The 21,096-nt window shown below is 48.6% G+C and overlaps 2 protein-coding genes across 6 annotated transcripts in view; both read left to right on the forward strand.

The window, feature by feature from the left end:
- The window catches only part of GTF2IRD1 (GTF2I repeat domain containing 1), a 66,042-nt gene extending 62,743 nt beyond the window's left edge, over positions 1-3,299 (forward strand). For 3 of the 4 annotated variants that reach the window (XM_071765232.1, XM_071765231.1, XM_071765233.1), the window contains 4 exons: positions 527-719; positions 1,151-1,188; positions 2,096-2,232; positions 3,046-3,299. In XM_071765232.1, the coding sequence (XP_071621333.1) occupies positions 527-719; positions 1,151-1,188; positions 2,096-2,232; positions 3,046-3,120 (443 nt within the window). In that variant the 3' untranslated portion in view covers positions 3,121-3,299. The remainder of the gene's footprint in view (positions 1-526; positions 720-1,150; positions 1,189-2,095; positions 2,233-3,045) is intronic. The other variant, XM_071765234.1, reaches the window with a different exon arrangement.
- Positions 3,300-13,596: 10,297 nt separating this feature from the next.
- GTF2I (general transcription factor IIi) overlaps positions 13,597-21,096 on the forward strand; it is a 70,616-nt gene continuing 63,116 nt past the window's right edge. The window contains exon 1 of one of the 2 annotated variants that reach the window (XM_071765230.1): positions 13,597-13,855. In XM_071765230.1, the coding sequence (XP_071621331.1) occupies positions 13,755-13,855 (101 nt within the window). In that variant the 5' untranslated portion in view covers positions 13,597-13,754. The remainder of the gene's footprint in view (positions 13,856-21,096) is intronic. The other variant, XM_071765229.1, reaches the window with a different exon arrangement.

The raw sequence follows: 21,096 nt of genomic DNA on the forward strand, positions 1-21,096 counted from the left end.
AGCAAGGAATTAAACTGAGGTGTTACACTGCCACGGGATATTATTGAGGCCAAAGGGATAAAGTGAGGAAAAAAACGGGCAGGAGCAATGCAATGATGTGTGATGGGTGTGATCTCCACCCCAGGGACCCCCAAAATGGGGAGGAGGAAAGGGGCAAATCTCTGCTGGGCTTCCAACCGGGCTGGTGATGGGTGTGCACAGAGCAGAGGTGGCTGTGGGAGTGCTGATGCTGTAAAACAGCCCTCACCACGGGCTCCAGGCAGGATCCTAAATGAAGACTAATGGAGCAGGCAATAAATTGGGCAGGCAGAGATGAAATAGCTGTGTGGGATGTGGCTGCTGCAAAGGTTGAACATCACTGCAGCTGTGGCTGCTCAGAGCCACAGAGTCATGGAACGGGTGGGGTCGGGAGGGACCTTAAATATCACCTGGTTCCAAGCCCCTGGGGCACTGGGTCCTTTGGTTCCTTGGATCCAGAGCCCTGTGGGTTAAAGCTGATGTGTTCTCCTCCACTCTGCCATTACAGGAGAAGCTCTGGGCTTGAACAGACCTGTGATGGTGCCCTATAAACTCATCAGGGACAGTCCTGACGCCGTGGAGGTTACGGGGCTGCCAGATGATATCCCTTTCAGAAACCCCAACACCTACGACATCCATCGGCTGGAGAAGATCCTAAAAGCACGGGAGAGCATCCGGATGGTGATTATAAACCAGCTCCAGTAAGTTCCCCCAGCTCTGTGACAGGAGAAGCTTTCTGTTCACTAAGCACTGCCCTTGCTTCTCCAGCTGACAACGGGGTAAGTCCCCACGGGGCCACCAAAGTGGGGCCACATCCCCACGGACCCCCAGAGGACCAGCCCTGCCATCAGTTGTCCTGCACTGCAGGGGTGTGCTCGGCCCCAGGGTGAGCACAGCAGAGCCTCAGCAGGGCCACTTTGTCCTCTTCTTGTGCAGTTTGAGATGCTGGTGCTGAGGGAGCTCAGAGATGCCTCAGAGCCCCAGCTGAGTTTTTTTGAGTTGCTTCCCAAAAGTGATGGAGAGGCTCTGTGTCCCATCACCCAGCTTAGGGCTGAGGTCTGGGCTGCATCCCAGTGTTTTGGGGTGAAAGGATGGGATCCCCCTTTGCTGACCCTTCTTGTCTCTCCCACAGGCCCTTTGCTGAAATCTGCACTGAGGCCAAACAAACAGGTAAGCAGAGGGGTGAGAAATTAGTGTGGCTTTCCCTGTCCTGGGGCAGAGAGGAGGTACAGGCAAGAGAGATGGGTGTCCAGGGGAGGTCTTCAAACCTCCCGTGTCCTCAAGGAAGGCTGGAGTGAAAATCCTGCCTGGAAAAGGATGTCAGGCTCAGCATCTTCTCAGGGACAAACCACCCCTTGCACTTCTGTGAGCTGGGGAGAGACCAGGCTATTGGACTCAAACTTTCATCATGTTCTGGAGGATTTGATTATCCATTTCCCATTGGCAATTTACTCACCATGAGCAATTTATTCACTGGTTGAAACCCTTGAGTCCTTGTTTAACAGTTGAGCTTCTAAGGAAACAAGGTCTCTGTCATCACTCTGAATGCGTTTCTCCCATCCTTGCCAATAAATCCCAGCCTATTTTAATCAAATGTGTCAGAATTAGCAGCCCCAGAGATAATTAGGATTCTATTAGTGTTATGAAAATAGGTGGCTGGGTAGAGGAGAGAGATCTGGCAAGCCAAGAGCATGTCTGCAACCTGATGGAAAAAGCCATGTACAAAGAGCTTCACTTCTATATGTAGATATCTGTGGGTAAATCATATATGCAGATATTTATGGACATGTTGTCATCAGAGCTGGCATCTTCACAGCCCCAAAGCATCCAGCATGGGCTCGGGGCTGTAGGATGCCAGGGTCTGAATGTGCTGGAGTTTGGGATGTGCATTTCTTGGGGGTTTTCTTTGCCAGTGCCCAAGTAGAGCTGGCAGCTCCATGCTGGGCTGTGGGGGCCAAGCCCGTGTCACCAACAGTGGCCCAGCAGATCACCACGGGGACCCGTGCAGGATGGGTCCCCACATTTAGGGGCTGCTTGTCCCCTCAGACACCTCATGGCTTCCCTCTTCTCCCTGCAGAGAAAGACAGCAGCGTTCCCAAACGGAAGCGGAAGAGGATTTCCGAAGGGAACTCGGTATCTTCCTCTTCCTCCTCTTCCTCTTCCTCCTCTTCCAATCTGGAGTCTACATCAGCAACAAATCAGATCTCCCTTGTGGTAAAGCCTTCCAAATATTAGGGGGGTTACTGCCTACCTAGCTTTCTGCTTCAGGATGCTGCTCTCTGCTCTCCTGGAACCGCCACCCGAACCCCTCTGCCCGACAGACGCTCTAAAGTCTGATGTAAAATGGCACCAGCAGGTTTGGCCAAGGAGGGGATGCACCTCTGGGGCTCCCTTTTCCTGCTGGGTTTGTCTGGGGGAGGTCAGTAGAGCAAAGCCCCCTCTGTCCCTCAGGGCTCTCCCACCTCACTCCTGCCCAGCACCTTGGGGGGGATGCTCAGCAGAAGCAAGAGCCACACATCAAACCAGCCCGAGCAAAATCCTCACCTTACTGGGTGAAACCTGGTGCTGGTGTCATCACCTCTGCCCCATGGCATCTTGTGGCACCTCTTGGCAGGCCCCAGTGGTCCCCCTGTGGTCCGAGCTGTACTGGGAGTACTGGATATACTCCAGCTCCATCCTGGGAGGGATGCAGAGCTCCAGAGTGCAGGAAAACTGCAAAAATAGGGAATGAAATCAGGGAGATGCATCCAGCTGCTGTCCCTCAGGGCTTGGCTTCGGTCATCAGTGATCCCAGATCTTTCAAAAAAACATTAAAGCAAAAAGTGCAAGAGAACCCAAAACTTAGAAGGTTTTTCATTTTGTCAGGTGTGCCAGTGGTGTTTTGGTTTGGGGTCAATTCTTTTATCTTTCTTTGGAAAATGGGAGCACCAGGCTGTGTTGGAACATGTCAGGGGTGTGATGTCTGCATGGTTTTGGGTTGTGTCCTAACAGAGACTTTTGCCTTCTTTTTCTCTCCCTCTCTTTCAGCAATGGCCCATGAACATGTACATGTTAGACTATGGTGGTCTAAACGTCCAGATCCCAGGACCTATTAACTATTAGACCTCAATACCGAATAAGAACCTCAAATGAAAGAATAAATAAATAAATGTAATTTATGTAAAAAGTGTATATTCCAATATGTATCAATGCCTTTTAGTTTTTCCAATGATTTTTACACTATATTCCTGCCATCAAGGCCTTTTTAAATAAAAATAAAAAGTGTTGCCTTGCTCTTAAAAGTACTTATTTTATTACATGTTATTGATAAATAGAATTTATAGGTGAGAGTAAGGGCAGGAGGGCACCCCCAGACAGACCTTGTCGTGCTTTGGCTGCTCAATAAAATCCTTCCTGTCACCAGTGCTGGAAAACCAAGAGGTTTGACACTTTTTAATGCTTCATTTAGGATTTTTTATGAACCATTCTATGATTCTAGGAATTAATTTAGAACAAAGGTGTAAAAACTTACGTGGTGTGGTACCAAACAGCAGTGGTGACAGATGAGGGACCAGTTTTTATGTGCATCAGAGGCTTGTGCCTGCAAGTCCTGTTGGCTCTGGAGCAGAAGCTGGTTTGGTGTAAGCAGGAAGGGGGTTTCAGTCCCCCCAAGCCCTTTCTCCTCTGGCCTTCTGCTACCCCAGACTTGGAAAGGCACAGGAGCAATTTCAGCTGTGTGTGTTTAACCAGCTTCTGAGCCAGGAAAAGATGTTTCAGCCAGGAGGTTCTTCACTCTTCATGGTTTTTTCTAGGAGGCTTTGTTCCTCCAGTAAGCACAGGATGATCCCAGGGATGCTCCACTGGTTCCCCAGTGCCCTGGTTGACTCCTTCCCGTGCCCTGGGCCTCTTTATTCAATGCACAAAGCAGCCCAGCAACCTGAGGGCTGTTATTAGAAATTCCTGCAGTTTTACTTCCTTTCCACTCGCAGAGTTCAGCAGCAGAAGTCTGGGATTCAATGACTGATTATCTATAACTTGGGCTTTGCCATTTTTTGGGTTATTTTCTCCAGTTAATGTCTCAAACACTGCACAGCTTCAGCTGCCAATAATCCTCTTGGTGTCAGAGAGCCCTGCTGAGGTGTCCATGATGCAGGACAGCAGAGCTGGAGTGGGGACACTGGAGACTCCAGGGCCCCTCCAGGGGATGGAGATGTGGGGCTGGAATTTCCAAGGAATCTGGCAGTGCAGTGCCCAAGTATTTTGTTAAATGAAGACATTCAGCCATTCAGTAGCTGTCTCAGGCTCAGTTTAATGTGCCCACCACACGACTTTCACTGGTGCTTTGTGTCTGCTGGGAGCCTGATACTGGTAAAACAGACATGGCAGGAGCTAAGCCAGCAAGGAGACAACAAGAAGAATCCTCTTGGTTTATCTGCAGCTCAGCAGGAACCTCCTGAAACAAGATGCCCTGGAGCTTGTGTCACCCTAAGTGTGTCACTGTGGGGTGACCAGTGCTGGGCATCCCTCCAGGATGGGTCACAGCCTCTTCACAGCCCAAACCTGCCCCAAAAGCAGTGGCTGTGGTTGGTCTGGAGGCTGGATGGTACCAAACATTGCCTCAAAATCCCTGGTGACAGCTTTGCTGAGTGCAGTGTGCTGCTTTATTTGTTTTACAGGTTTTTGGTCTGCTCGAGTCCTTGTCTTTCAAGGGCACCAGAGGGTTTTGATGGTAGAAGAGTTTCAAGGCAGCTGCAGTTTTATTTCCTTGCTCTGGACTTGAATTTGCTGTGGAGTTGGATGCAAATGATCACACGAGGTAATAAAAGCCCAAACATATGGAGCTGGCATAGAGGCAGCAGCCAAGAGAAGGGCAAAGATCTCTATCAGTGACCCCAATTAGAAATGCAGTTTGATATCTGAGTGGTTGGCACCAAAATCTGAAGTGTTTCATGTTCCTGCCTGATGCCCAAACCTGTGACATCTCCAATTAGGAAACAAAGAAACAGGATTCAGAGGTAAAAATACATTTCTCTCTTCCCAGATGTCTGGAAGGGGCTTATTCACAGAGCAGCCTCCACTGGGCAGGTGCCTCCTATGAGGGCACACTCATTATATTTTGGCTTTTTCTTTGCCATTAACAAAAAAACCCCATAACAAAACAACAAAGATCTCATTCTGCAGCACCAACAGGTCCTGGGTGGAGATGTTTGAAGCTGCCCCAGACCTGTGCCCAGTCCCTGGCAGGGGGAGCTCTGGGGGGCTGTGCCCAGCATGGGGCCCCAGTGGGTGCTGCTGGGTGGCCAGGAGTTAAATTAGGGCCAGGTGGAGTTAAATTAGGGCCAGAGAGCTGTGCTGGGGACTAATGGTCTCATTCAGCACAGCAAATGGAACCATAAAGGCTGTAGATGTGGGGGGATGGATGGATGGATGGATGGATGGATGGATGGATGGATGGATGGATGGATGGATGGATGGATGGATGGGTGCTCTGCCTCGTCCCTCTTGCCCAACTGCAGCACTGGCTTGGGGTCTGGTGAGGAAAATGGGGTTGGTTGTGCTGTTGGGGCATCCAGCAGCCACAGCTCCAGGCTCAGGGTCCCATCCTGAGGTTTCTTGACCCATTACTTGGAGCTCTGCAAGCCCTCAGCCCCACTCACCCAAGGACAACTCCTGTCCTGCCCAACAGCTCCAGGGCTGCCAGGCTCCTCCTGCAGCCCCAGGCTGGCTTTGGGGCCACATATGTCTGGTACCTGGTAGATATTTAGGAGTGAAGAGCAGGAATTCCTGCTGGAAATTCAAGGAGACTCAGGGCTGTGACATCCACTTTGCATTTCCCCTGTCTGGGGTGGGAAGCTCCCAGTCTCAGTGCCAGTGTGACCCAGGAGCTGACCCTCTCCAAAGGGCAGGAGCAGCTTTCATGCTGCTTTCCCTTGGCTCTAATCCTCATTTTCCCTCAGCCCTGTCCTGCTCTTGCAGGGTATTTTTATATCCATTTTTTTTGTGTGTGTATAACATGATTCTCTGCTGAATGGGATCTGCTCCATGAGAATTAGATGGGTGAAGATGCAGATCTTACCACTTGAGCCATGTTCTTTTATTTATTACTTTTCAAAGACTTTGGTGCGTTGGTTTGTTGCTGGGGTTTGGCTTTTTTTTTTTAATTATTATTGTTGTTGTTTGTGTTTACAAATCCAATAACAATCCTCGTTACGAGTTGCAAAACATGAAGCCATTTTGATCCCAGGCAGATGGCAGCTAAATGAAGTTTAATTAAAGAATGAGAGCTTTGATTCAAATAATTTTTTAAAAATACAGTGCACTGAGATGCTAGAGAACAGCATAAACAGCATCTGGGCTTTTATTCAGCAGACTGAACACATTTGCAAGGGAGCACTTTGCAGACCTTTTTGGATCATGCTGGGGCTGTTGGCTGCAGCTGGACCATGCAGGAGCCTCCTGCCTGGGAACCTAAAGCTGCAGCCAAGCACTGGGGCTCTCTCCCTTCTTTGGCTTTTTAATTTTTATTGGTGAAGCTTTCAGCTGGTCCCAAAGTAAGATCTGACCTGAGATACAACCCAGTTTCACTGGTGCTGAGCCCCTCTCCCAGGTTTCCCAGAGAAGCTGTGGCTGCCCCATCCCTGGCAGTGTTGAAGGTTGGATGGGGCTTGGAGCACCCTGGGCTGGGGGAGGGGTCCCTGCCCATGGCAGGGGTGGCACTTGGGGGGGCTTTAAGGTCCCTTCCAACCCAAACCAGTCTGGGATTCAATGATTGCTTATGTATAACTTGGGCTTTGCCATTTTTTGGATTATTTTCTCCAGTTAATGTCTCAAACACTGCACAGCTTCAGCTGCCAATAATCCTCTTGATGCCAAATTACCTGACCCAGCACAGGGAATCCTGCTGAGATGTCCATGAGAGCTGGAGTGGGGACACTGGAGACCCCAGGGCCACTCCAGGGGATGGAGATGTGGGGCTGGAATCTGGCAGTGCAGTGCCCAAGTATTTTGTTAAATGAAGACATTCAGCCATTCAGTAGCTGTCCCAGGCTCAGTTTAACAGTCTGTGGGGTATGAAGGCAGATTGGTGCAGCTGAACTTAGCTGGCACAGTCCTCACCTATCAAGACCTGGCTCCAAAACCCATGGAGTGGCCACTGAAAACTCCTGCTGGCCCTCACCCCCCCATGGAGCCCACAGCACCCCCAGCAAGCAGGCTCTGGGCATTGCCTTAGCACCTAAAACCTCCAAAGTTCATCCCCTCAGTCACTCCCCATTTTCGGATCAATAATTTGCAAATGGGACATGGAAAAAGGTCTGGATGGCCACAGGTGTTCCCACAACTTCTTTACTGCTTAATGGAGAAAAGGCTTGAGGAAAGAGACCTGCAGCAGAATCCAGACAACTGGAGCAAAGGAAAATTGGCAAAAGAGGATGAAATCAGTTTATCTGAAGCCTAGAGAAATGTGGACCAATGTAGGCTTGTGCTGGGCTCTGCCTGAAGGAGCTGCTGGAATGTACTGGTTTGGGAGTGGCAATTAAAAAAAAAAAAAAAAAAATTACATTTACATACACAAGACACAGTGCACAGCAGGGAACTGGGAGCCCAGTGCTTGGAAGGCCCAACAGATCTTCATGCAGCTTCCAGACACTGCATTTTCTGCACAAAATGTAAGAGAGGAGATAATTTGGTGTGGTTTGGTTTGGGTTTTTTATTTTATTTATTTGAGAAGCTGGGGCTTCCTCCCTCCTCTCCCTCTGTGCTGCCTCTCTGTTCAGAGGTTATTTATGTGAATCTTGGAACAAAATTGCTTTGAAAAACAAACAGCAAAGCACCAAAAGGCTGGGAAACTGAGGCACGTGTCCCATGCTGGTAAAAATAAGGCAGGAAGGACTAGGATTGGGTCTGAACCCCTGGATGTGAAGTTTATGCAGGGGGTTGGAAGTTTTCCTGCCTGGAAAAGCAGGTGTATGGGAACCAGCATAGCACAGGTTGGATTTTACTTGGCCCTTCACATATTTTAAGGACTCCAACAGCTTCAACAGGTGCATCCTGAGGTTTTCCAACTCCCAGATGTCAGATAGAAGCTCAAGGATATTCAGATTTACCCACAGACCTCTGTGGGAGGGGGGGTTGGATGAAATCCTCTATGCTGCTCTTAGTCTGAGGTTGAATTTCTAACTTATTTTTGTCATACTTCTGACTAACACAGTGTCCTGAGTGCTAAAGAGAATAATGCATGTTTCTGGAGCAAAATAATGCCCCAAATGAATGAGTAATTAAAAAAAAAACCTGGTACCAATTCATTTTCAGAAGACTATGAGCTTGAAATGGAATGTATGTTTATGATGATAAAAATACTCTGAATTCAGCTCCTCTCTCCTAGTGTTTTTTGGTTTCACAGGCTGTCTCCCTTGTTTCAGGGACCTTTCTTGCTTGCCTTGTGCTCATATGAAAATCTTGTTCAACCTGCAGTGGGAGCCCAGCTGGTTTTCCAGCCCAGAGAAAAGCAAAGCAATACAAAAGTGTTTTAAAGCAAGGAATTTAGATCAAAATATTTCCTGCCAGAAAACTGATCTTGAATTTTAAACCAAGAAAGACTGTCAAGATGAACTGGTCAGATAATAAGAGTCAGCTCAGGAATCTGCTGGTAAAAACTGGTGGAGGTTGGGAATTTAGAAAGAAGCTGCTGGATTTCCAGGCTCTGAACCGATGGAGAAATTCTTGTGGCTCATGGTAATGTGTTCCAGTTGTTAATTACAGCAGCTCCTAAAAACATACAAGTTATTTCTACTCTGAGCATTTATTTGCAACCATCAGCTCATGTCTCCATTGGATTTAGAAGCCTTAAGGAACTAATTTTTCAGGTTGTCACCTTGTAACCACACTAGGTAAACATTATCCCTCAGAAATCCTGACTTCAGGCAATTCCCTGACTTCACTCCCAAGCTTCACCCAGCACCTGTGGCTGGATCAGGTGGGAGAGAGGGACATGGAAGAGTTGGAAGAACCTCATCCTGGGGAAATACCAAATTTCCACTCTTCTGAGGACCCATCTGGTGCCAAACCAACCTTGGCAACCCTGGATTTACCACTTGCCAGCTCTGGCTCTCAGGGTACCTGGTGCTGTGTAACCAAAAGGCACCTCCTCTGCAAGCAGGGACAGTCTGTACCTGCAGGACAAGGCACAGCCCCTGAGTGATGTCAGAGAATCATAAAATCCTAGAATGGGCTGGGTTGGAAGGGACCTCAGAGCTCATCAAGTCCAACCCTTGCTCCACTCCCCCCGTGGTTCCCAGCCCATGGCACTGAGTGCCACATCCAGGCTCTTTTGAAATATCTCCAGGGATGGAGAATCCACCCCTTCCCTGGGCAGCCCATTCCAATGGCTGAGCACCCTCTCCAGAAAGAAATTCTTTCTAATGTCCAACCTAAACCTCCCCTGGCACAACTTGAGACCTCTTGTGCCCTCTTGTCTTGCTGAGAGTTGCCTGGGAAAAGAGCCCAACCCCCCCCTGGCTCCAACCTCCTCTCAGGGAGTTGTAGAGAGTGATGAGGTCTCCCCTGAGCCTCCTCTTCTCCAGCCTCAACACCCCCAGCTCCCTCAGCCCTTCCTCACAGGAATTCTGCTGGATCCCTTCACCTCCTTTGGGCCTCCATCTCCTTCCTGAATTTTGGGGCCCAGAACTGGACACAGGACTCAAGCTGTGGACTCACCAGGGGCAGAATCACTTCCCTGGGCCTCTTGGCCACCAGCCAAGGATTCCATTGGCCTTCTTGGCCACCTGGGCACACTGCTGGCTCACGGGCACCTTCCAGCTCCCTTTCTGCCACTCTGTGCCCCATGGAGCTCCCCATGGGGTTGTTGTGGAAAAGTTCAGGCCCTGGCACTTGGAATGTTGAACCTCATCCCGTTGGGATCAGCCCAACTCTCCAACCTCCTTTCAGGGAGTTGTAGAGAGTGATGAGGTCTCCCCTGAGCCTCCTCTTCTCCAGCCTCAACACCCCCAGCTCCCTCAGCCCTTCCTCACAGGACTTGTGCTGGATCCCTTCCCAGCCTCCTTGCTCTTCTCTGGACCTGCTCCAGCACCTCAATCTCCTTCCTGAGCTGAGGGGCCCAGAACTGGACACAATATCCTGGCATTTTGCTTCCCTGTCTCCAGCAGGCAAAGCTCTTCCCGTTTTCCAGGAGCTGTTTGATTAATTTTTGGAGACCTCTAAACCCGTGTGAAGTGGCCACTCCGGGCTGGATGTGCAGCTGGCAGAGTGCCCTTGGTGTGATGCCAACCACTGCCAGCACCAAACCAACAGCAAAGGAGCTGGGGAATTCATTTGGAAAATTAGTTGTGGCCACGCAGCAAGATTTGGTGGCCCCTCTGCTGCTCTCCCTCCCCAGAATTTGTGCCTTTCTCTGCCCAAGCTCTACCAAAAGAAACCATCCAAGTGCTGCGGGGAAAAATCCTCTGGTTTAGGCTGAGGTGGTGATGAAATGGGTGGTGTTTTTTTTTTGTATGACTTTGGGTTGGGGGGTTTTGGATTGTTTTGGTTATTTTGGTATTGGTTTGGTATTTGGTGTATTTTCTGGTATATTTTTTGGTATGTTTTTGGGGTATATTTTTGGTATTTGGTATATTTTTGGTATATTTTTTGGGTATATTTTGGGTATATTTTTTGGTATATTTTTGGGTATATTTTTGGGTTATATTTTTGGTATTTGGTATATTTTTTGGTATATTTTTTTGGTATATTTTTTTGGTATATTTTGGGTATATTTTTCGGGTATATTTTGGGTATATTTTTTGGTATATTTTTGGGTATATTTTTGGGCATAGTTTTTGGGTATATTTTTTAGGCATATTTTGGGTATATTTTTTGGTATATTTTTTGGTATATTTTTTTGGTATATTTTTCGGGTATATTTTGGGTATATTTTTTGGTATATTTTTTGGGTATATTTTTTGGGTATATTTTTGGGCATAGTTTTTGGGTATATTTTTTGGGTATATTTTTTGGGTATATTTTGGGTATATTTTTTGGTATATTTTTTGGGTATATTTTTTGGTATATTTTTTGGGTATATTTTGGGTATATTTTTTGGTATATTTTTTGGGTATATTTTTTGGGTATATTTTTTGGTATATTTTTTGGGTATATTTTTGGGTATAGTTTCTGGTTATATTTTTTGGGTATATTTCTGTTATTTGGTATATTTTGGGTATAGTTTGGGTATTTTTGGGTTGGTTTGGGTTGGGTTTTTTTTGTAGGCCACTGCACAATTCTTGTCTCCCAGGATGTGAATCAGGGAAGTTCCATCCAGCTCAGCACTGCCAAGGGACAACTGAGGATCACAACACCCTGAGTCACTGGGGCTGGTTTTTTGGGGCCAGGCTGTGCAGAAAGGCACAGATCATTCACCATCCACCACCAAGCACCTCCTGCAGGGACCTTTCCCAGCAAATCCTGAGCTTTATTCCCAGCTTTGCTTTGTTTCTCTGAATGCTCTGAGCTGGGTGTTATTCTGTTTCTTTTACAAATGAGATTTGGTGGTTTCTCTTGACCAACTCTCAGCACCCTTCATGGTTCCAAAACACCATGAGCAGTTTTTTTGGGGAGCTGTAGCTGTGTGATGGTAACACACACACTGCACCATAACAACCCTGTCTGCACTCTAAAAAAATATGTGGTTGTTTAGAAAAAATGCTACTTTGGCTGAAAAAGTAGCTATTTTTAACAGCTTTTTTTTTTTTTTTTTTTTTTTTTTTGCTATGTAACATTTCTCTTGGAATGGGAATTTTTCCCTCCACCTTTACCACACTCAACCTGCATTCAAAGGCAAACATCAGTGATGCCAACTAAAGCAGCATCCTGGCTGTGCCCAGCTGATCCCATGGATCATCCCATGGATGTTACTGAGCACCTGGGGGGGTGGGAAAGCATTAACCCAGCTTGCAGCAACAGGGAGCTTATTTTGCCCTGAAGTTCTTTATTGAACCAAAAGCAGGTTTTCTGCTGGTGGGAGGGAGGCTGCTGCCTCCAGTCTGGGCTCTGGGAGGACCTCTGGGTGCTAAACCTGGATGGTTCTGACCGAAGGGGAATGGATGAGGCAGGAGTGAGGCCCTTGCAGTGGCAGCAGCTGCTGACACTGACACGAGGAGGTGTTCTCATAGAACATTGGAATCCTCTGGGTTGGAAAAGACCTTCAGGATCACCGAGCCCAGCCCAGGGCTGCCACTCACCCCGGACCCCAGAGCTCTCCCTGCACCCCTGGGCACAGTGCTGGGAGAAGGAGGGAAAGGAGCCCCCAGAGCATGCGTTTCACTGTCCTTCCTCACATCCATCCATCCCTCCATCCATCCATCCCTCCCTCCCTCCATCCCTCCATCCCTCCATCCATCCCTCCATCCATCCCTCCCTCCCTCCATCCATCCCTCCATCCATCCCTCCATCCCTCCATCCATCCCTCCATCCATCCATTCCTCCCTCCCTCCATCCATCCCTCCATCCATCCCTCCCTCCGTCCCTCCCTCCCTCCTTCCCTCCATCCATCCCTCCCTCCCTCCCTCCATCCCTCCCTCCTTCCCTCCATCCATCCCTCCCTCCATCCATCCCTCCCTCCATCCATCCCTCCCTCCCTCCATCCATCCATCCATCCATCCATCCATCCATCCATCCATCCATCCCTCCATCCCTCCATCCCTCCATCCATCCATCCATCCCTCCATCCATCCATCCATCCATCCATCCCTCCATCCATCCATCCATCCATCCATCCATCCATCCATCCATCCATCCATCCATCCATCCATCCCTCCCTCCCTCCCTCCATCCCTCCATCCCGCCCTGTTCCCACCCTCAGCCGCCTCTCAGGGCGCGGGGCAGGGCGGGAGCCGCAATCCTCCGCCTTCCCCTGGGCCCGGTTCGGTTCGGCCCGGCCTCCCCTGCCGGAACTACAACTCCCGGCAGCCCCAGGGCGGGCAGCGGCTGCGCGGCCGAACCTCCGGGAACAAAACCCGGGCCCTGCGCTGGCCTGCAGCCGGGAGCGTGTGGGGGGACCGCCAGGAGACCGCTCCCGCCAGCAGCCCCCGGGCCTTTCCCGCTGCTCCGCCGAGCCCCCAGCCAGCAGAGCGGGGCTGCACGGCCCCGGGTGAGTGGTAGGGGGGGAGCAGGCACTGGCGGTACCGGGGGGGGGGGGGGGGGCGGGGGGGGCGGGTGGAGGCTTCTCCCTCCCTCAGCGAGCGGGGCTTTGGGGTGTGTGTGGGGGGGAGGGCCGCATCCTCCGGGAGGCGTGGGGAGAAAAGGGGGGTCCTGCCGCAGCTGGGCGGGGGTCCGCGGCTGTTGGTCCCGATCCCGGTCCCGCCGCTCCGTGCGGGATGCGATGGGGACCGAGGGGATGGGGGGGAGGGTCCGGTCCCCGCCTCGCTGCGGGTCGGTACCGAGGGTCGGGGCTGCGCGCCCCTCGCTGCTCCCCCCGCAGCGCTGAGGGAAGGGGGCGGTGCCGCCGCCCATTGGCTGGCGGGGCGGCGCGTGCGTGGCGGAGCGTGGCGCCTGGCGGCGCTGATTGGCTAAGGGTGGGGAAGGGGCGGGGCCGCGCCCCAGGGGCGGGAAGCGGCCGTTCCTGTCATGGCGGCGACGGCGTGTGCGGGGGCTGAGCGCCTTCCCCGGGAGGCTGCGGGGCTCTGAGGAAACCCCACCCTGGAGGTGCGTGAGAGCCCGGGACAGGTGGCCCGGAGAAGCTGTGGCAGTGTTCCAGGCCGGGTTGGATGCGGCTTGGAGAGCCCGGGCTGGGTGAAGGTGTCCCTGCCCACAGGAGCTGGGTGAGGTTTAAAGTTGGTTCCACCCCAGCCAGTTCAGTGAGTGTCAGGTGGGTCCGTCCACAGCAGCTCCACCAGCACCAGAGGACTTCCCTGAGCAGGTTAACAAATCTCCAGCTTGAGGGAGCCTCAGCATAAAGTCCTGCAGGTGCCCGGGTGTGTGACTTTACCGGCCTCTCTTGGATTCCTTACAGTGTTTTTTAATCACCAGAGTGTTTTAGTATCACCCTTTGTGTTTCTTTTGCCAAAGGTTTGGTGTGTAAGTTGCTTGAGAGGAGCAAGCTGCATGGGGACAGCTGGAGCAGTGCAGCCATCCCCTGGGAAGCTGATCCTGCAGCTGAGGTGTCCGTGTGTAGATGGCTTTGGGTTAATATCTCATAATAACGAGCAACTTTTAGTCTGTGCTTTGAGTTACATCCAATATTTGTTTCTGCTTGTCTAACTTGCACTGCAATTAAAATAACAAAACCCTATAAAGTATCTTTTAAGAAACAACAGAGGGCTCACAAACCCAGCAGGTAAATTAGATGGTTGGTCTCTGATAACAGCCTGCACAGGAGCTGCTGGCAGCAGCCTTTTGTCTTATCCATCAAGAACCTTTCCACAGATGTTTGGGTTGAAGAGCTGTGAATTGCTGATTTTCTGACTAAAAGTTACCTTTTGACTAAAAGTATTTCCAAACTCTTATGGAATTGACTTTTATTTCTGGGCTTGGATCCTGGGTGGAGAGAGGCTTTTAGTAGGATTGACCCAAATGCTTTGATTCAAGGGAGAACACTGGGAATTGGGCCCATGGATATGGGTGTTCATGTTCAGTTGGTTAAATACCAAAAATCTGGATAAATAGGAACAAGGGAGAACAAGGTTGAGGGAATTAAGTGACCAAATAGAATGGGCTGATTATTGCTGAAGAGTGAGGGGTGGTGAGTTTTACAGGGTGGTTTACTTTGTGAAGTTGTGTCCTTCAGATACCACCCCTATACAGAATGGGCCATTTTTTCATGGTGTTGGAACACAAATGGCTGTTTAGTGTCAGTTTGGTTCTTTTGGGGAACTTTAGAGGAATGAGAGAGGTTTGAGCTTGGTTTGAGCCCTTTGTTTCCTGTGCCCATGGCAGTCTGACATAGAAATCCCAGGGACCAGTTCACACTAACTGACAATTTAACTGACCAGTAGATTTTTGACTAATTAATTTCTCAAATATTATGTCTAAAGGTTGATGGATGCACAGAACTGAAGTAATTTTTATTCAACATGGTGGTCATGCTGCCTAAGTAAATATAATTAGACTGGTAAAGACAAATTATCAGATGGTCAGGGCCATGCTGTGATTGATAGTTTGTTTTGTTGGCAGGGTTTCCACAGTAATTCACAAATGCTTACTTGCTGCAGAAGGACAGTGCATACTTAAAAACTACAAAAAATGAGTGAATTCTTCCCTGAGGTTGCCTGGCTTTAATACAGAAATGAGGTTTTAGCCTAATGGTTGCTTAACTGCTCCAAACTGGGTTAGATGGTACTTTTATGCAGTTGCCTTGTGAGGTACTTGTATACTGCATTTTCATTTTATTTAACATTTTCTGATTGTGTGTTGGTCTGTATTGGAATCATTAGAAAGAGTGAAACTCATATTTCAGTCCCTCCTTGGTAACATTACGCAGACTTAGGAAGGAGATCACAGGGGCTTTTAAAATAACACTTGCTGGAATCATGCTTTACTTTTTTTGAGGGCTCATAAGAATCACAGAATCACAGAATGGGCTGGGTTGGAAAGGACCTCAGAGCTCATCAAGTCCAACCCTTGCTCCACTCCCCCCGTGGTTCCCAGCCCATGGCACTGAGTGCCACATCCAGGCTCTTTGGAAATATCTCCAGGGATGGAGAATCCACCCCTTCCCTGGGCAGCCCATTCCAATGGCTGAGCACCCTCTCTGCAAAGAATTCTTTCCTAATATCCAACCCAAACCTCCCCTGGCAGAGCTGAAGCTCTGCCAGGGGAGGTTTGGGTTGGATATTAGGAAAAAATTCTTTAGTCCATGCCCTCTTGTCCCACTGATATCAGCTCAACCCCCCCCTGGCTCCAACCTCCTTTCAGGGAGTTGGAGAGAGTGATGAGGTCTCCCCTGAGCCTCCTCTTCTCCAGCCTCAACACCCCCAGCTCCCTCAGCCCTTCCTCACAGGACTTGTGCTGGATCCCTTCCCAGCCTCCTTGCTCTTCTCTGGACCTGCTCCAGCACCTCAATCTCCTTCCTGAGCTGAGGGGCCCAGAACTGGACACAGGACTCAAGCTGTGGCCTCCCCAGGGCTGAGCACAGGGGCAGAATCCCTTCCCTGGACCTGCTGGCCACGCTGTTCCTGAGCCAGCCCAGGATGCCATTGGCCTTCTGGGCCACCTGGGCACACTGCTGCCTCCTCTTCAGCTTCCTGGCAATCCAGACTCCCAGCTCCCTTTCTGCCACTCTGTGCCCAGCCTGGAGCTCCCCATGGGGTTGTTGTGGCCAAAATGCAGGACCCAGCACTTGGAATGTTGAACCTCATCCCATTAATTCCTGGTGTCTCAGAGTGGAAAGGGATGTAGCTTAAGGTTAGGAAGATAAACACACTTTAATTTACACACTTTTTAATTTAAAAGCCTCGGGCATCAAGGTAGAGAAAAGAAATGGGAAATTATAGCACTAACACCAGGGTTAGAACAACCCTTCCTGTAATTATCCACCACAGGAACAGCCAAATGCTGCATCCTCAGCAGCCTCCCCAGTGTGTTTTGCAAGGCTTTGTTCACTGTTACAAGGAACTCATCTTGGCACAGTGAAACGGAAGGATTTATAGGTGATTACAACTAATATTGACTGATCTAGAAATTCTTTTTTAGCACTATGGGATTAGGATTAATAAATCTGTTGTAAGTGGCTTTTTATAAGGTTTTGCAATGGGATTTACCTCGGGCAGTGGAAGTCACACAGGTTTTAAGGGCTGGATCTTGGAATGTCAGCCAGGTCAGCTACTGACCCATAGCCTGCTCTTTCTAGTAATAAACACTGTTCTTTGAAAGGAAGAAACTAGCAAAAATGTGGGAGGGAAAAAAAAAAAAGTTTCATGGGTGGGTTGCTGTTAAGTGTATAGGAAAAAATTATTCTTGTTCTGCCATGGTGTAACAGGACATCTCTTGAAGCTATAATACACTTATCTGGCAGCAGGCAAACTGGTTAAAGTATGAGCATCCTAAAAATACAAGGCACTGTGGCTTGACTTCGGGAAGACTTCTTTTATTTTATTATTTATTATTTTATTATTTTATTTATTTATTTTATTAGGAGTCCAATGATACCCTAACCTGGTGATTCTGAGCTGCTGTGGCCTGATGTGCAGCAGCAGGGCAGCTCAGGATGTGCTGTGCTCTCTGTTGAGCCAGGGCAGCTCTTTGTGGGTGTCCCGGTCCATAACTATTAATATTTTATATATTGTTTGTGAGGAAATATTATCCACCAACTACAGATTGCAAAGTAACCAGAAGTATTCTTTGAGCGAATTACAGCGGTTTATTTCAGGGAAAAACGACACCGCTTTTGAAAGGAATCTTAGGAAGGGGTTAATAGTGGGAGAGAAACAAGCAGAACAGGTTTTAAAACAAATTAATCACCCTAGGAAAAGGGCTATTAAGAAAGAAAGAAAACGATTAAGGTTTCTCACCCTCCGAAGAAAGTCTCCTTAGGCTTTTGGTGTGCTGCTCCTCTCCTCTCCTTCTCTCGCCTCCCTTCTTGCTTCTGATTTTTTCCCTTTTTCCTCTGTCTTTATGTAGCACAAAGTTCCTTCTCATCAGTTATTGCCAGAGGTTGCAGATTGGTCGTTGCGGGTCCTCCCTTTTATTCAGGTTTTCCCAGAATTCTTGTATTTGCTCTCAATCTGCACGAGCTTCTGGCGCTTATCAGGAGCCGTTAGCATTTTATCTTTTTAGTCCTGACAAAAGAGGGGTGGGGAGGTGTCTGCTGGTGAGATTTTCCTGGTGGAAGTGAGTTTGGGAACTCCTAAACAATGTAAACTATGCTGGCGGAGCCAGGGTTCTGCTGGTGGAAATAAGTGTGATACATTTTAAAGAGTGTACACAGAAACCGGGAGCCAGGATTTTGAGTTTAATTCATTTTAACAGAGTAAACTAAGCTGGGGAGCCAGGATTCTGCTGATGCAAGAGGCTTTTTTTTTTTTTTTTTTTTTTTTTTTTTTTTTTTTTTTCTTCTTTTTTTTCCTTCTTCTATTTTCTACTATTTTTTTCTATTTTCTACTCACATTACAGTGGGGCTGGCTGTGCAGTGAATCAGACTGGGACCGGTCTGAGCCCTTTTCCTCCCCATTCCTTGCCCAAGCTCCCTGACTCGAATTGCTGTGTGCCTGTGGATCAGAAACCACTTTTTAAGGACAGAAGGAATTCTGCATGGGGGAGATGGCCTGAGCTGGCACTTCTTTGATGTGCTTGTGCATCCACAGCTTTCCAATGATCAGTAGAATTTGCTTGGTCTGTTTTCTGAATAAGGTACCTCTGTTGAAAAGTTTACTTTTGCTTTTACTTTGCTTTTTGATTTCTCTGCCTAGAAGGGAGTAGGTGTGGATGTTTGTGCCACTGCTAGCTTGGGAGGTGTTGGACTGATGCAGAATTGCATCAGACAGTGAGTAGAGACATGGGAGGAAGGGAAAATGTGTAGTTCTGTTGCATTTAATCTTTAATACTGGATTTACAGTTTTAGAAAGCATAAAAGTTATAGTGTTTAAAATCAGTCAGCATCCCAACCCTGAGTGAGTTCCAAAGATGAGCTTGAGAACTCGATCAGGTATCAAAAATCGTTGCTCATAGACTGATGTATTTGCATCCCACCACAATTTCCCTTTCCCCTCTGATACTCCACAAGCAATCAGCAGGATGCCTCTTATCCTCTGGGGGATAAACCTGGGCAGTCTTGAGGTGTGAAAACAAACTTCCCAACCCAGGAAAGGTTCTAAAGCAGGTCTGATAATGCCAGGGGGATTGCTCCTCCTATCTCGCACACCCTTGCTAAGTGTAGGCAGCTATTTATTGCACAAAGTTATATATATGTATTATAAAAACATGCATATGAGAGGTGGAGGTTATTTAAATCAGCTTTTCACATAAGTTTCCACCCCTCTTCCCATGCACACCGTCCCCTGGTGGGCAGGGGTCTTTTGGAGGAAGGCTCTGAGTCTTCCTCAGGTTGTTCTTTTTGCCTTTACAGAGTTGGCAAACTGAAAGACTGGCTTTTAGTTCTTGTTTAATGCTTATCTAGACATTGTTAGCTCCTGTTATCTGTGACAAAGAGACAGGAGTGGAATAATGGGGTCTCTACATCTGGCCTCCTTCATAGAATCATAGAATCCTAGAATGGGCTGGGTTGGAAGGGACCTCAGAGCTCATCAAGTCCAACCCTTGATCCACTCCCCCCGTGGTTCCCAGCCCATGGCACTGAGTGCCACATCCAGGCTCTTTGGAAATATCTCCAGGGATGGAGAATCCACCCCTTCCCTGGGCAGCCCATTCCAATGGCTGATCACCCTCTCAGTAAAGAAATTCTTTCTAATGTCCAACCTAAACCTCCCCTGGCACAACTTGAGACCTCTTGTGCCCTCTTGTCTTGCTGAGAGTTGCCTGGGAAAAGAGCCCAACCCCCCCCTGGCTCCAACCTCCTTTCAGGGAGTTGGAGAGAGTGATGAGGTCTCCCCTGAGCCTCCTCTTCTCCAGCCTCAACACCCCCAGCTCCCTCAGCCCTTCCTCACAGGACTTGTGCTGGATCCCTTCACAGCCTCCTTGCTCTTCTCTGGACCTGCTCCAGCACCTCAAGCTCCTTCCTGAGCTGAGGGGCCCAGAACTGGACACAGGACTCAAGCTGTGGCCTCCCCAGGGCTGAGCACAGGGGCAGAATCCCTTCCCTGGACCTGCTGGCCACGCTGTTCCTGAGCCAGCCCAGGATGCCATTGGCCTTTTTGGCCACCTGGGCACACTGCTGGCTCCTCTTCAGCTTCATTTTAACCCGTTAGTGTCTGAATCACTCTGTGCCTCAGCACGCCCAGCTGACCCACTCTCAGTTCACTGAAGCAGTCACCATTGTTCAACTTCTACTCCTTTATATTCACCCCTGAAGTTTAGCTCCTTTTCCAGCTCTAGGAAGGACCTGTTTGCCTGCTCCTCACTGCAGGGGATGCTGATGTCCAACCAAACCTCCTGTCTCCAACCTCCAACCAGTTCCTGCCTCCTCACACATCTGCTGATGGTGCCACTGCCAGTTTATCCACAGTGAAGCTTTAAAGCTGTTTAAACCTTGCTGGTCTGTGTCTGGAGAGCCAGAAGGCTGCAAGCTGCCTGTTGGGAGCTTGCACTGCTGCTAGATTTTTTTTTTTTCCTCTCCCTGAAGTGCTTCAAGTCCTATCAGAAGAACAACACAGTGCCATTTTTTCCCAGCATGTATTGTCACACACAGCAGTTATTTGTGCTGCCCTGACTTTGGGGTCCATGTCACCTCTGAGAACTTAACCCATGTTGTGTGTGCAGGTTCTGTGCAGCAGCAAGATGTCTCACAGAGCTGTTGTGGAATGAATGCCAAGATGTCTCTGAGCTACCTTGACTTTTGATTTTTCTCCAGGTCAGTGGGTGGAGCTGTAACAACTACATCAGGACCAGTTTCCTCTTCCTCCAGGCAGGTCAGGTTATTGCTGTAGATACATGTAAACATAAATTGCAACACTCCAGCAGAAAAATGTTCTCTTAATAGCCTCTTAAGCTCCATTCTCAATATATTAATTCTTTTATAAACAATTCTGCCCGCAGAAGCATTAAAAAATCCTGATTATTCCTTGGTCTTGAATAAGTTGAATGTAGCAGATAGTGTTTAGGCAATGGAAACTTCAGCCTAGATGAGTTAGCACTCTGCCCTTGAAGCAAAATAAGTTTAACAGCTTTCAGGAAGAAGAATGTAGATAACATCCTGCTGATAAGGAAGATTACAGTAACCAATTAGAGGCTCTGCTTCATCTGGAGACTTTGCTATAACCTGTCTGCTTGGGACTTCGAGTGCCTGAACCCTCTGTAATAACCAATATAAAAGTAGGCAAGGCTCAGCAGCAACTCGCTGATGTTTGGTATCACACTGATGGCTCCTGTCACTCATTTTCATGCCACCATCAAGTGCTGACCCCGATGGGCTTGTAACAATTTACATATAAAGTTATATTTGTTCATTTAACCTATGTAACTTTGTTTATAAAATAGAAGTATTATCCCCAAAGTTCT

Source organism: Heliangelus exortis, chromosome 21 (assembly GCF_036169615.1).
Source record: "Heliangelus exortis chromosome 21, bHelExo1.hap1, whole genome shotgun sequence".
Classification (NCBI taxonomy): domain Eukaryota; kingdom Metazoa; phylum Chordata; class Aves; order Apodiformes; family Trochilidae; genus Heliangelus; species Heliangelus exortis.